This window comes from Ornithorhynchus anatinus, chromosome Y5 (genome assembly GCF_004115215.2).
Source record: "Ornithorhynchus anatinus isolate Pmale09 chromosome Y5, mOrnAna1.pri.v4, whole genome shotgun sequence".
Classification (NCBI taxonomy): domain Eukaryota; kingdom Metazoa; phylum Chordata; class Mammalia; order Monotremata; family Ornithorhynchidae; genus Ornithorhynchus; species Ornithorhynchus anatinus.
This window is the reverse complement of record NC_053179.1, coordinates 41,063-56,925: the sequence shown is the minus strand read 5'-3', so window position 1 is coordinate 56,925 and position 15,863 is coordinate 41,063. Positions and strand designations below refer to the sequence as shown.

The window sequence follows — 15,863 nt, the reverse complement described above, 5'->3', positions numbered from 1 at the left end:
AATTTAACTTTTTTTTTTTTTAAGAGAAATGATCCATGCAAGCAGAGTGAAGTATGGACTGGAATGGGTAGGGACTGGAGGCAGGGATGTCAGCAAGAAGACAGATGCAATAGTAAAGGTGGATTAGGATTAGTGCTTGGATCAGCATCATAGTAGTTTGGATGGAGAGGAAAGGGCAGATTTTAATGTTGTGAAGGTACAACGAACAGGATTTGGTGACATGATTTGGTGAAATGAGAGAAATGAGTTGAGGACAAATCAAGGTTATAGGGTTGAGGGATAGGGATGATAGTGGCATTGTCTGCAATTATGGGAAAAAGATGGGGAAGAGAGAATTTGGGTGAGAAGAAGAGTTCAGTTTTGGACATGTATAGTTTATGGTGTCAGTAGGACATCCAGGTAGAGATGTCCTAAAGGCAAGAGAAAATGTGAGAGAGGTCAAGGCTGGAGATGTAGATTTGGGATGGTAGTTAAAATCATGGGAGCAAATGTGTTTTCCAAGGGGATGGCATAGTTTAGGGGAAAGAGCACAGCCTTGGGAGTCAGAGGACATGGGTTCTAATCCCAGCTCTGCCACCTATCTTCTATGTGATCTTGGGCAGGCCATTTCACTTCTCTGTGCCTCAGTTACCTCATCTTTAAAATTGGATTAAGATTGTGAGCCCCACTGGGACAACCTGATTACTTCTATCTACCCCAGTGCTTAGAACAGGGGTTGGCAAATAGTAAGCACTTAACAAATACCATCATAACTATTATTATTATTATTATTATTAAATGGACAATAGAAGAGGACCTAGAACTCAGCCCTGAAGGACCCTCACAGTTAGATGGTGGGAGGCAGAAGACGAGCCAGCCAAAGAAACTCGGGGATGGTCAGAGAGACAGAGGAAGAACCAAAAGAGGGCAGTGTCAGTGAAGCCAAGATTGGATTGTCTCAAGAAGTGGGTGCTATACAGTGTAGAAAGCAGCTGAGAGGTCTAGGAGGGTAGAGTAGAGGCCGACAGATTTTGCATGAAAAAGGCCACTGGTTACATTTCAGAGATCTATTTCCAGCCTCCTCCTCGCCATTACTGAAACCTGGCTTTCCCCAGATGCCACATCTCCTCTGTTGCTGTCTCCAAAGGGGGCATCATCTTTTCCCACTCCCTCAGACTCACTGGGAAAGGAGAAGGTATGGGATTCCTTCTCACCGTTTTCATACCATTCCACCTTCCCCATCCCTTTCTTTCCCTTCCTTCAAAACCCATATCATCTGCCTCTAACACCCACTCCAGATTCCAATATTGGTAAACTACTGCTTCCCAGGTCCCACCTACACTCACTCCCTTGGTTAACTCACTTGCTCTCACGGCTTCAACTACCATCTCTACACGGATGACACCCAAATCTATATTGCTTCCCCTTTTCTCTTTCCCTCCCTCCAGGCTTGCATAGCCTCCTGCCTTCAGGACATCTCTACTTGGATGTACTCCCACCACCTAAAATACAAGTATCCAAAACAGAGCTCCTTATCTTCCCTCCCAAACTCTCAAAAATTCCTCACTATTGTCTTTAAAGCTCTTGATCTTCTTGCACCCTCCTACCTCAACTCCGTTCTCTCCTTCTACATCCCAGCCCACAAACTCTGCTCTTCTGGTGCTAACCTTCTCACTGTGCCTCTATCTCACCTATCTCACTGCCAATCCTGGCCCGTGTCCTGCCTTTGGCCTGGAATACCCTCTTTCCTCAAATACCTCAATCACTGCTTCAAAACCTTACCGAAGGTGCACCTCCTCCCAGACTAAGCCCCCTTTTCCTCAGCTCCCCCTTCCTTCAGCATCTTCTTGACTCGCTCCCCTTGCTCTTCCCTCACTCTCCCTACTCTACAGAACTTAAGTATATATCTACAATTCTATTTATTTATATTGATGCCTAATTACTTGTTTTGATGTCTGTCTCCCCCGTCTCGATGTCTAGAGACTGTAAGCCTGTTGTGGGCAGGGATTATCTCTATATCTGTATTGTACTTTCCAAGTGCTTAGTACAGTGCTCTGCAAACAGTAAGGGCTAAATAAATATGAATGAATGAATGAATAATCCTCCAACTATTTTAACTATTTTGATCCCCTTCTCACATTTTATCTTTCTCTGTGCCTACATTGATCCCTGAAGCCTTCAATATCCATATAGATATTTCAGATGACCCTTCTGTTGACTGCTTTCTATCACTCCTTAACTCCAGTGACCTCCTGCTCCACTTCACCTCATCAACTCACCAACTTGGACATACTCGATCTCATCATCTCTAGCCACTGTACAATCTCTAACTAAGCCAACTCCCTCTATATGACCATGACCTCCTCACTTCTCTACTCTCCCACAAATCTCCTCCCCATAAATCTGTTCTGTTCCCCTACAGAGACCTCCAATCTTTTGACCTCATCCAGTTTTCTCAACTCATTATGCCCCACTTAGGCTCCACATCCAAACAGCCTTTCCTTGATGGCCAAATCAATACTCTCAACACTCCCCTTCTATTGACCTCAACTCACTAACTCCCCTATGCCATCATTCATCTCATACCACTAATCCATAGCCCTGGATCGCCCTGCACAGTCCACCTCTTCGCTCTTGCGCAAAAGCTGCAGAGCACTCTAGTGGAAATCTAAATATCAGGTTGACTTTGTTCATATCAAGTTTATCCTTGCGTGCTTTAACTCTGCCCTCTCCTCTGCCTGGCAAAATTGATTATTGACCCTTATTGACAGCGATGCTCGTAGCCCTTGCCAGCTGTTCCAGACATTTAATTCCCTCCTCAGACCTCCTGTTCCCCGGCCTACCCCTTCCTTTGCCCCCACTGACTTGGCCACCTATTCATTAAGAAAATTGATACTATCAGGAGTGAGGTCCCTAAAACCTCCCATCCCTCCTCAGTCCCTCCTTTCTCCTGCTCCCTCTTCAATTCTCCCATTCTTCCAAGCAGTATCTCTACAAATCTCCTAGTTCCTCTCAAAATCCAACCCTGCTACCCATGCATCCAACCCCCTTCTTTCGCACCTTATCAAAACACTTGCCCTCTCCCTTCTTCCCTCATTAACAGCCATTTTCAACTGTTACCTCTCTAATGGCTTTTCCCCCACTGCTCTCAAACATGTCCCTGTCTCCTCTATCCTAAAAAAACCCTCCTTTGAATCCACAATTCCCTCCACTTACTGTCCCATCTCCATCCAACATTCCTCTCCAAAATCCTTGAGCAAGTTGTCCACCCCTGCTGTCTCAAATTCTTCTCCTCCAATTCTCTCCTTAACCCCCTTCAAACTGACCTCCATCCCCTTTCACTCCACAGAAACAGCATGGCTAGAGAAGCAGCGTGGCTCCGTGGAAAGAGCCCGGGCTTTGGAGTCAGAGGTCATGACTTCGAATCCCAGCTTGGCCACTTGTCAGCTGTGTGACTGTGGGCAAGTCACTTCACTTCTCTGGGCCTCAGTTACCTCATCTGTAAAGTGGGGATGAAGACTGTGAGCTCCACGTGGGACGACCTGATTCCCGTGTCTACTCCAGCACTTAGGACAGTGCTCGGCACATGGTAAGCACTTAACAAATACCAACATTATTAAACCATTCTTTCCAAGATCGCCAATGACATCCAACTTGACAAATCCAAAGGCCCTAATCTTCCTCGACCTCTCTGCTGCCTTCAACACTGTCGACCACCCACTTCTGCTGGAAACATTATCCAACCTTGGCTTCACTGACACTATCCTTTTTGTTCTCCACTTATCTCCCTTACCTTTTAGTCTCCTTCATGGGCTCCTCCTTTGCCTTCTACCCCCTACTGTGGAGGTCCCTCAAGGCTCATTTCAGGTTCCCCTTCTATTTTTCATCTACCCCCACTCCCTTGGAAAACTCATTTATTCCCATGGCTTCAACTACCATCTCTATGTGGATGAAGCCCCAATCTACATCTCCAGCCCTGATCTCTCTTTCTCTCCCTCCAGTCTTGCATTTCCTCCTGCTTTGAAGACATCTCTATGTGGATGTCCTCCCATCACCTCAAGCTTAGCATGTCCACAACAGAACCTCCTTATCTTCCCACCCAAACACTGTCCTCCCTGTGAGTTTCCCATCACTGTCGAAGGTACCATCATCCTTCCCTCTAACAAGCCCATATCCTTGGCATTTTCCTTGAATTCTGTCAACCCACATTCATTCATTCAATTGTATTTATTATTTAATGTGTGCAAAGCACTGTACTAAGCGCTTGGGAAAGTATGCTACAACAATAAGCAATAACATTCCTGCTCACAATGAGCTTATAGTCTAGAGTGGAGGAGACATCACTGAATTGTCAGTTTCACCTTCACATTGCTAAAATCAGCCCTCCATCCAAACTGCTTCCATGTTAATACAATCTCTCATCCTATGAAGCCTAGATTACCACATCAGCTTCCTTGCTGACCTACCACTCCAGTCCATATTTCACTCTTCTGCTTGGATTATTTCTCTACAAACATGTTCAAGACATGTTTCCTCAGTCCTCAAAACACTCCAGTGGTGCTCCTCTACTTCTATATTAAACAGAATCTCCTCACCATTGTCTTTGAAGCACTCAATCACCTTGCTCCCCTCTCACCTCACTTCGCTACTCTCCTACTATAATCCAGGCCACATACTTCTCTCTATGCTAACCTTCTCCCTGGGCCTCTACCTCGTCTAGGCACTGCTGACCTCTCACCTAAATCCTGTCACTGGCCTGGAATGCCCTTGCTTTTTATATCTGACAATTACTCTCCCCTCTTCAAAGCCTTAATGAAGGCACATTTCCTCCTAAGTCTTTCCTAAATTCCCCCTTTCTTTTTTTCCCACTTTCTTCTGCATTACCCTGACTTGCTCCCTTTGTTTTTTCTCTTCCCCAGCCCCACAGCACTTACATACATACCTGTAATTTATTTATATTAATGTCTGTCTCGCTGTCATTCCCCACCCCACTCCCGCAAAACTGTAAGCTCATTGTGAACAGGGAATGTGTCTACTCATTGTTGTACTCTCCCAAGTGCTTGGTAGTGCTCTGCACATAATAAGTGCTCGATTCATTCATTCATTCCATAGTATTTATTGAGCGCTTACTATGTGCAGAGCACTGTACTAAGAGCTTGGAATGTACAAATCGGCAACAGATAGAGACAGTCCCTGCCCTTTGATGGGCTTACAGTCTAATCGGGGGAACAGAGAGACAAGAACAATGGCAATAAATAGAGTCAAGGGGAAGAACATCTCATTAAAACAATAGCAAATAAATAGGATCAAGGTGATGTACATCTCATTAACAAAATAAATAGGGAATTGAAGATATATACAATTGAGTGGACGAGTACAGTGCTGAGGGGATGGGACGGGAGAGGGGAAGGAGAAGAGGGAGAGGAGGGAGAAGAGGGTTAGCGGGGGAGAAGTGAAGGGGGGGTAGAGGGAGCAGAGGGAAAAGGGGAGATCTAAGTAGGGTTGTGAAGAGGGAATGAGAATTAGTTTGGCGGAAGTGAGGAGGGAGGGCATTCCAGGACCACGAGAGGATGTGGCCCAGGAGACGACGGCAGGATAGGCAAGAACGGGGGACGGTAAGGAGGTGGGCGGCAGAGGAGCGGAGCGTGTGGGGTGGGCAGTAGAAAGAGAGAAGGGAGAGATGGAGGGGGCAAGGTGATGGAGAGCCTTGAAGCCTAGAGTGATAAGTTTTTGTTTTGTGTGGAGGTTGATAGGCAACTACTGGAGGTTTTTAAGAAGGGGAGTGACATGCCCAGAGTGTTTCTGCAGGAAGATGAGCCGGGCAGCGGAGTGAAGAATACACTGGAGTGGGGAGAGAGAGGAGGAGGGAGATCAGAGAGCAGGCTGACAGAGTAATCTAGCTGGGATATTACGAGAGCCTGTAGCAGTAAGATAGCTGTTTGGGTGTAGAGGAAAGGGAGGATCTTGGCAATATTATAAAGGTGAGACTGGCAGGTTTTGGTGACGGATTGGATATGTGGGGTGAACGAGAGAGCCGAGTCAAAGATGACACCAAGGTTGCGGGCCTGAGAGATGGGAAGGATGGTCATACCATCCACGGTGATACGGAAGTCAGGGAGAGGACCAGGCTTGGGAGGGAAGATGATAAATGACTGAATGACTAAATGAATGAATGAATGGAGTGAAGGGGGAAGAAGCCAGATTAGAGGGGATCGAATAGAAGATGGGAGAATAGCAGAAAAGGAAGCTAGTCAGGGCGACAGAGAAGGGAGTGAGACATGAGGAAAGGTGGGGCTTAGACTGGGAAGGCCTCTTGGAGTGGATGTACCCTTGACAAGGCTTTGAAGGGGAGGAGAGTAACTGCCTGTCAGATTTGGGGAGGGAAGACGTTCTAGGCCAAAGGTAGGCCGGGGGCCAAGGGTCAGCGGCAAGACAAGTGAGTTAAAGGTACAATGAGGTTAGCACTAGGGGAACAAAGTATGGGGGCTAGGATGTAGAAGGAAAGAAGAGAGGTGAGGTAGGAGGGAGCAAGATGATGGAGGACTTTAAAGTCAGTGGTGAGGAGTTTTCGTTTGATGTGCAGGTACATAGGCGATTTTTAAGGAGAGGGGGAATGACATGTCCTGAACATTTTGTAGAAAGATATCCGGGCAGTGGGGTGAAGTATGGATTGGTGTGGGGAGAGACAGGAGGCTGGGAAGTCAATAAGGAGGCTGATGCAGTAATCTAGGCAGGATAGTTTGAGTGACTGCATTAACACAGTAGCAGTTTGAATAGGAAGGAAAGGGCAGATTGTAGCGATGTTGTGAAGATGCAACCAACAGGATTTGGTGACAGATTGAATATGTTGGTTGAATGAGAGAGAAGAGTCAAGGATAATGCCAGGATTTCAGCATTGTGAGAAAGGAAGGATGGTCGGGCCGTCCATGGTGACAGGGAAATCAGGGAGATGACAGGGTTTGGGAGGGAAGATAAGGAGCTCAGTTTTAGACAAGCTGAGTTTTAGATGGTGGGCAGACATCGAGGTGGAGACATCCTGAAGGCAGGAGGAGATACAAGCCTGGAGGGAAGGGGCGAGAACAGGGGAGGAGATGTAGATTTGGGTGTCATCTCCATAGAGTTGAGAGTTGAAGCCGAGGGAGCGAATGAGTTCACCAAGGGAGTGAGAATAAATGGAGAACAGAAGAGGGCCATGAACTGACCCTTGTGGAACCTCTACAGTTAGTGGATGGGAGGGGGAGGAGGAGCCCGCGAAGGAGACCAAGAATGTACAGCCAGAGAGATAAGAGGAGAACCAGGAGAAGACAGAGTCTGTAAAGCCAAGGTGAGAAAAAGTGTGGAGAAGGGCATGGCTGACAGTGTCAAAGGCAGCTGAGAGGTCGAGGAGGACTAGGATAGAGTAGGAGCCATTGGATTTGACAAGGAGTTCAAGGGTGACCTTTGAAAGGGCAGTTTTGGTGGAGTAGAGGACAGGGAAGCCAGATTGGAGGGGGTCCAGGAGAAAATTGGAGTCGAAGAATTCAAGGTAGCGAGGGTAGATGACTCATTCTGGGAGTTTGGAAAGGAAGGATAGGAGGGAAATAGGAGGGTAACTGGAAGGGGAATTGGGGTCAAGAGAGGGCTTTTTTAGGATGGGGGAAACATGGGCATGTTTGAAGGCAGAGGGGAAGAAGCTGTAGGAGTGTGAGTGGTTAAAGATTCAAGTTAAGGAGGGAAGGAGAGAAGGGGCGATAGTTTTTATAACGGGAATGGGGTCCGAAGCACAGGTTGAGGGGGCACTTGCGAGGAGACAGATTTCCTCTGAAGATACTGCTGGGAAGAATGGGAAAGTAGGGGAGAGGGTTGAAAGCCGGGGGGATGAAGAAGGGGGAGGGCTGATTTTGGAGAGCTCAGAACTGATGGTGTTAATTTTCATAATGAAGTAGGTTGTTGGGGGTGAGTGTTGGAGGAGGGGGAAGTACAGAGGGCCTGAGGAAAAAGTTAAATGTCCAGAACAATTGGCGGAGATGAAGGGCAAGGGTGTCAATGTGGGAAGAAAAGTAGTTTTGCCTGACAGAGGAGAGAGTAGAGTTAAGGCAGGAAAGGATAAATTTCAAGTGAACATGGTTGCTTATGTTTCCCTGGGCAAGTCACTTCATTCTTTGTGCCACAGTTACCTCATTTGTAAAATGGCAATTAAAACTGCGAGCTCTTTGTGTGACTTGGACTCTGTCCAACATGATTAACTTATACCTATCCCAGCACTTAGTAGAGTTCCTGGAATATAGTATGCACATAACACCACAGTTATTACAAGTAGTAGTAGTGGTAGTAGTAGTAGAATTAATATTATATGATAAAAAACAGCACTAGCACCACACTCTGGTATAAATGCGTTCTGTTGGTAAAAACCTTTGGCTGTCACACTGTTCTTACTCTAATTTAAATCAATCAGTCAGTTAGTCAAATGGATTGATTGAGCACTTACTATGTACACAATACTGTTCCAAGTGCTTGGGAGAGTACTCAGGGTGGACATAATTTTTGTCCCACATGAGGCTCACACACTTAATCCTATTTTACAGACGACACAACTGAAGCTTAGAGAAGCTAAATGACTTGCCCAATGTCACACTGTAGATAAGTGGCAGAGCCAGGTTTGGAACCCACATCCCTCTGACTTTCTGGCCCATGCTCAGGTCCACTAGACCACGCTGCTTCACTATGGGAATCTTATAACCTAACTCTAAATATACAGTGGTCATTCCATCTAGCCTTATAGCCCATGACACCCGCATAAGACAGGAATATACTTGCTCAGATTTTCACAGATTTCCTTTAATTGCTCCAAACCAGTCAAGCCCTTTCCGGTTTATTAAGATAAGCACTAGGAACAAGGTCACATACAGAACATATGTTTTCCTGTTTTAACTCATTTTGCCAACAAAGTGAAAAGTATAATTTTAACTGGGAAGACAACCTTTGTAACAAGTAGAAAATATTAACAAAGTTTCTGTTTCAAGCTCACCTCCCTGGAAGATCAGGGCTTCTATCAGCCAAAAAGCTGTCAAAAGGAATTTCGGGTGATTCCTGGAAGAATATCCAAGATTAAGGGGATAGTCCAAGTCTAAAATGTTCCACTCAATCAAAATGTTTCACTCTATCGCAGCGTCTCTTGAATGTCTTACATTTCTATGATAGAAGAAGAGAGGGAAAGGGTACAGAAAGAGGTGAGGTTAAGGCCTGAAAGAGCTGAACCCAATGCTGGGCCCTCAATCCAACTTTGCTTCTTTTGAGGATTCCTCAAAATCTGGGAGAATACTAAACATAAGCTCTCTAGACCTTGCTAGAGAGATCAGGATAGGTTGTCTTGCTATCTAAGTCCTGGCCTGAGGGCACAAAGTCTCCCACATACTGCCTCCTTGGACTGAACTCGTAGCCTAGGGATGCCTAACTTAGCTGAGTTATTTTCAACAGTGGAGGGTGGAGGAGTTGGAGGATCAAGTGTACGGAAGGCCCAGGGTTTCGATGCTAGGTAAATAACAGAGGGCAATGTCAGGCCAGATGTCCAGCCATCTCAACTATGCCTGGGATTCCGCTGACGACAGAAACCGGGACCCCAAAGTATCTGGTGGGGTCACGAAGCTCAGGAGCGAGTGTTTTCTTCACATACCGTGCTATTTACAGTTGACGGCCATGGCAAGCAGCCTGTCCTTCTCCCGGAGCTCTTCGCGGAGATTGGCTTCTGTGAGTCTTAATTGACGGATGATATCCTTCATCTCCTTCATCTTCACTTCCATTAAAGCCAGGATATCCCGTTGCTCGTTCAGCTTATGCAGCAACTCTTCCTCCGTTGTGCACGAAGATAGCGAGTATGAGTGGTCAGAAGTCATGTGCTGGAAGCCTTCCTCTTTCTCTACCATAAATCGGACTCCCGCGGCTGAACAATTAGCCTCAGTGGTGTTGATCGACGAATGATCCATGTCTGGCCCAGCTTCAGGGGCACCGTCAAGTGCCGTGAATCCCGTCTTCCCAGTTATATCTACCGACTTTTTGTTGCCACCCATCAGCAGGGGTGGGGCTACGGGTGTCTGGCTATCTTTCACAGCTGTCTTAAGGGTTAGGAGAACACCCGCTGGGGTAGGGACCAAGGGTTGCAGTTTAGGTTCCTGCAGCTGCTTCTGCCTTTGCCTTCTGCTGGGGGAGGTTCCGGCAGAACAGGATCCCTCAGGCCCAGGCCGGCAGGTGGACTTGCGCTCACTGACACCGCGCAGAGGGAAGATGGTGGGTATCCGCACTGAGTAAGTTTTACGACCGCCCTGGAAATGGACACTGCACAGGCGATGGCCCGTGGTAGGCTGAAAGGTAGAAAAGCAGCCGTTAACCCCTGCACGGGAAACGTTCTTAAGCCACAGGCGTCGCAACTCGGCGTCTTTGGGAAAAGTGTAGAAGTGTAGCGTCTTGTCCCGATGTGAATTATTGTAGCAACCCGGCACGCAGCATGTGAAGCCCGGCATTGCAGTGGTCCGTAGAGATTGTCCACCCAGGTTTCCTTCTGTTCTGAAGTGAAATCCGCAGCACCAGTCACCAGTGAATACCTTCAGTAAGCAGAGACTGTTGGCACCTCCCGTCCACAGGGTGCGGCAGTAGAAGACCCTCGCAATACCCGTTTCCGCTTCACCGTCTTTTGCGTCCGGGTCAACTTCCGGCGGGGGAGGGGGGAGAAGGGGGAACGGAGGGAGGGGAGGGGGAAGCGACTTAGCGTCACTTCGCGTGACTCAAACTTCCTGGGCTTCCGACTCTTTTTTCTGGACTCAGAAGATCTACGATGTGTCAATGAAGTGTGATCCTCCGAGGTGATTGCGTTAAGCAATGGTTTATGGAGTCACTCTTCTAAATCTTTGCAAAGTGTACATGCAGAATGGGAGGGTCTCTTCACTCTGCCTGTCAGAGTAGTCTTGCCTGCGGCCCGAGTTCGGCGGCGGGCTGCCTGGCGTCTGTGATACCGGCTGTGACCACAGAGAAAGAGTTTAACACCGAAAATACGATAGAAGGATAAATGGGTTGGAAGTGGACAGGCGGGAAAGACAATAATAGTAGTGTTCTGTTTTCTTTTTCCATGGATCTATTAATTATTCTGAAGATCTGACGTCTCCCCGCCCTAGGCAACCTGAAGGCCGGGTTATATGTGAGAAAGAATTGGCAAATAAGTATGACTTTCTACCATTTCCAGTTTTTGAGAATTAATTGCTAGGAAATCGCCTGCATTGGCCTCCCTCCGAAGCATCAGTAAAACACCAGTTTTGTGCCGAATACTATCTGGGCACTGGAGACGATGGCTGCAAATTGTGATGACCTACTTAAACAGTATAAATTAAAGAGGACTTTTGTTTATCTAGATCTGTTCACTATTCTGATCATCTACTTTCATACATGACTTTCATGTGTCTTTTAAACCAATTCTTGCTTCTGCACAAAATGTTGTTCCCTTTAAGCATATTTGCACCTAGAAGGTAGGGCATGGTTTTTGGAGTCAGAAGCGCTTGGGTTCTAATCCCAGCTCTGCTAATTGCTATGTGAACTTGGGCAAGTCACTTAATTTCTCGGTGCCTCAGTTACATCATCAGTAATATCAGTGGCTTTTATTCAGTGCCTGCTATGTGTAGGGCACTGTACTATGCACTTCGAAGAGTAAAACATAGTATAATATAACATAGTCCCAGCTCACAATGAATGTGGGGATTAAGACCATGAGCACACTGTGAAATGGACTGTGTCCAACCCAATTTGCTTATATACCCAGCAAATCTTAGTATAGTATCTGATACCCAGAAGAGCTTTACAAATACCACAATTATTATTATTATTGCTGATATCCAACAAGCCCCCAACCAGCACTTCTCATAATGAACCAGCACTTATCATAATGACTGTCTGTCCTTCCAAATAAAGTCCTTCTTGACTGATTATTCTTTGCTTCTCTCTCTCTATACACAATCCCACTCCAATCCCCATCCATTGATACATTAAGATACATTATGCTCTGTATAACTGTTGGTTTGGGATGCAAATGTTTCATTGTCTAAAGTTTCTTTTCACCAGCTGCAAGGTTTTTAGCATCCCTACATCCCTGCCCATACAGAGAAACCCTTATCCATACCAGGTTCACAGACTAAAAGGTGGGAGAAAGAGGATCTTGTCCCCATTTCATACTAGAGGAAACCGAGGCCCAGGGAGGCTGAATGCCCAGACCTGGGCACTCTCCACTAGGCAGTGTTGCCTCTCAAAGTAAGGGAAGCTTTCTCCAAACAAGGCCCCCATTTTAGGGCTGGATGGCATCTTGGGGTAGTGACTGCCAGTTGGCCACAGGGATGACTAAGCTTGCTTCGCATGACTCAAACTTCCTGGGCTTCCGCCTCTTTTTCTGGACTCAGAAGATCTACGATGTGTCAATGAAGTGTGATCCTTCATAGAGAAGCAGCATGGCTCAGTGGAAAGAGCACGGGCTTTGGAGTCAGAGGTCATGAGTTCGAATCCCAGCTCTGCCACTTATCAGCTGTGTGACTGTGGGCAAGTCACTTAATTTCTCTGTGCCTCAGTTACCTCATCTGTAAAATGGGGATTAAGACTGTGAGCCCCACGTGGGACAACCTGATTCCCTTGTGTCTACCCCAGCGCTTAGAACAGTGCTCGGCACATAGTAAGTGCTTAACAAATACCAACATTATTATTAACATTATTATCCTCCAAGGTGATTGCATTAAGCAATGGTTTATGGAGTCACTCTTCTAAATCTTTGCAAAGTGTATATTAAGTCAAGGTCTCTTCCAGTCTGCAAATAAGGCAAACATCAATCTAAAGCTTCCTGCAGTTGAAAAAGGGCTCAAGATGAAGGGGGAATGGACAGCTTAAATACTCTATCAATTAAGGCCAGAGTCATGGAGAAGGGACACAATTGGTGGAAAATTCAAGCTGTCCATCTTAGCTTAACCTTTCAAGTGGTTTTCCTCCCCTGCTCCATCCTGCCCCTTTTCCTCCTCCAACCTCTCTGATCCATACCAACCCTCCTTGCCCTTCCCCTGCCTCTGCCAACTCCCTCCCTGCCCAGGGCAACCATCCCACAAGAAAGTACTTGCTATGTCCCTGAAGCTGCAAGTTAGGGACCGGATGGGACCAGAGAGGGCCAAGAATCATGGCTGCAATGGGGCAAGTGAGGATTGTTGAGGGGAGGATGGGTTCCCCTTTTTTAGTTAAATGCTGCCACCCCCTGCAGAATCATCTGCAGGGTCCACAGGAAGTGCTCTTGACGACTGAGGAAGCAAAGAATTTCTCTAAGCACCCTAGGAGAGGGCAGGTGTGGAAAGAGCTAGGCAGGGGTGAAAGAGGACAGACAGGGAGTGAGCAGAGGTTGGGACAGGTTGGGCCCATGGCGGTGGAGCTGATGGAGCCTGCATTCAGGAAAATTTGTGTTGCATTGACTAGCTTTTTGACTACTGTCAACCAGATATGAGCTGTCAGGAGAACATCCCCTAATTCCCTTAATCCCTGATTTGCCCCCTTTATTCACTTCTCACATTGCTTACATAAATATCATTCATTCATTCAATAGTATTTATTGAGCGCTTACTATGTGCACAGCATTGTACTAAGCACTTGGAATGAACAAGTCGGCAACAGATAGAGACAGTCCCTGCCGTTTGACGGGCTTACAGTCTAATCGGGGGAGATAGACGGACAAGAACAATGGCAATAGAGTCAAGGGGAAGAACATCTCGTAAAAACAATGGCAACTAAATAGAAACAAGGCGATGTACAATTCATTAACAAAATAAATAGGGTAATGACAAAATAAATAAGGTAATATCTGTAAATTGTTAGTTTATACTAATATATATCATCCCCTCTAGACTGTAAGCTCATTGTGAGCAGGTAATGTGTCTGTTTATTGTTGTACTGTACTATCCCCAGTGCTTAGTAAAGTGTTGTACACACAGTAAGTGCTCAATAAATATGTTTGACTGACTGACTTACTGACCTCCCCCACTTTGCCCCACAGCATTTATATGCCTATCTGTTATTTCTTCATAGTAATCTCTCTCTCTCCCTCTAGACTGCAAGCTCATTGTGGCCAGGGAACATGTATACCAATTCTATTATCTTGTACTCTTCCAAGCAGTAAGAATAGTGCTCACCACACAGAAAGTGCTAAACAAATATGACTGAATGTTTAACTGAGGCACTGCCACTGTTAGGTCACTTGGAAATGTGATTCACCATTGTGAAAAAACATTGTATTTCTTAATTCTCAAAATTTTGGAGGTTATTTTGATTTTTTTTGAGATCTGCTGGGATTTGAATAAAAGAATCCTGCTAACAAATAGCATGAGAGTTTGGGAAGAGGCAGAGACTGTCCATAATCATGGAAACTATATAAAATGAGGTGGGGAATGTTGAAATACAACTATATTGAGGGAGAAGGGCTATTTACATAGCCCTCCACCCTCTGCTCTTCCCCTCTCCTCAGCACTGTGCTCATGTGCTCACCCTCTCCCCTACTTTCCCATCTTTCCCTGCAGTATCCTCAGAGGAGATCTCCTCCCTCCTCACAAGTGCCACCCCCTCCACCTGTGCTTTGGACCCCAGTCCCACTCACCTTATAAAAACCATCACCCCTTCCCTCCTCCCCTCCTTAACTTCTATCTTGAACCACTCACTCTCCAATGGCTTCTTCCCCTCTGCCTTCAAACATGCCCATGTCTCCCCTCCTAAAAAAAACCTTTCTCGACCCCACTTCCCCTTCCAGTTATCGCTCTAGCTCCCTACTACCCTTCCTTTCCAAACTCCTGGAACAACTCAACTACACTCACTGCCTAGAATTCCTTAACTCCAATTCTCTCCTGTACCCCCTCCAATCTGGCTTCTGTCCCCTCCACTCTACAGAGACTGCTCTCTCAAAGGTCACCCATGACCTCCTTCTTGCCAAATCCAATGACTCCTCCTCTATCCTAATCCTCCTTGACCTCTCAGCTGCCTTTGACACTGAAGACCATCCTCTTCTCCTCTATACTTTATCTCACCCTGGCTTCACTGACTCCATCCTCTCGTGGTTCTCCTCTCATCTTTCTGGTCATTCATTCTTGGGCTCCTTTGCGGGCTCCTCTTCCCCCTGCCATCCTGTAACTGTAGGGGTTCCTCAAGGGTCAGTTCTTACTATGTGCAGAGCACTGTTTTAAGCGCTGGGGTAGATACAGGGTAATCAGGTTATTCCTTGTGACAGTCTTCATCCTCATTTTACAGATGAGGGAACTGAGGCCTAGAGAAGTTAGGTGACTTGCCCACAGTCACACAGCTGCCAAGTGGCAGAGCCAGGATTCGAACCCATGGCCTCTGGCTCCCCAGCCCAGGCTCTTTCTGCTGAGTCTGCTGCTTCCCCCAAGCACTTAGTACATGCTTTGCAAAGCATAAGTGCTCAATAGATACAACTGAATAAACGAATGAACTCCCTACTGTGGGAATCCCTCCAGTTTCAGTTCTGGGTCCCCTTCCATTCTCCATCTATACCCATTCCCTTGGAGAACTCAATCCATCTCATGGCTTCAACTACCATCTCTATGCGGATGATCCCCAATTCTACATCTCCATTCCTGATCTCTCTCCCTCTCTGCAGTCTCACATTTCCTCCTGCTTTCAAGGCATCTCTCCTTGGATGACCTCTTACCACCTCAAGCTTAACATGTCCTAATTAACCTACTTATCTTCCCTTCCAAACACTTGTCCTTTCCCTGATTTTCCCATCACTGTAGATGGAACTACCATTCTTCTCCTCTCACAAGCCCATAAACTTGCAATTATCTTTTACTCCTCTCTCTCATTCAACACACATATTCAATCCATCACTAAATCCT

General features: G+C 46.4%; 1 protein-coding gene across 3 annotated transcripts in view; it reads right to left on the bottom strand.

Annotated features, from left to right (window-relative positions):
• Nucleotides 1–10,623, bottom strand: part of LOC114808768 (ras-related protein Rab-7a) — an 89,157-nt gene extending 78,534 nt beyond the window's left edge. Inside the window, exons 1-2 of one of the 3 annotated variants that reach the window (XM_029056634.2) lie at nucleotides 9,632–10,623; nucleotides 8,772–9,150 (exon numbers count right to left, since the gene is read on the bottom strand). In XM_029056634.2, coding sequence (XP_028912467.1) covers nucleotides 9,636–10,475 — 840 coding nt within the window. In that variant the 5' untranslated portion in view covers nucleotides 10,476–10,623 and the 3' untranslated portion in view covers nucleotides 8,772–9,150; nucleotides 9,632–9,635. Of the gene's footprint in view, nucleotides 1–8,771; nucleotides 9,151–9,631 lie in introns of those variants that run through there. The other 2 variants (XR_003756549.2, XM_039910980.1) reach the window with 2 other exon arrangements.
• Between the last annotated feature and the right edge of the window lie 5,240 nt (nucleotides 10,624–15,863).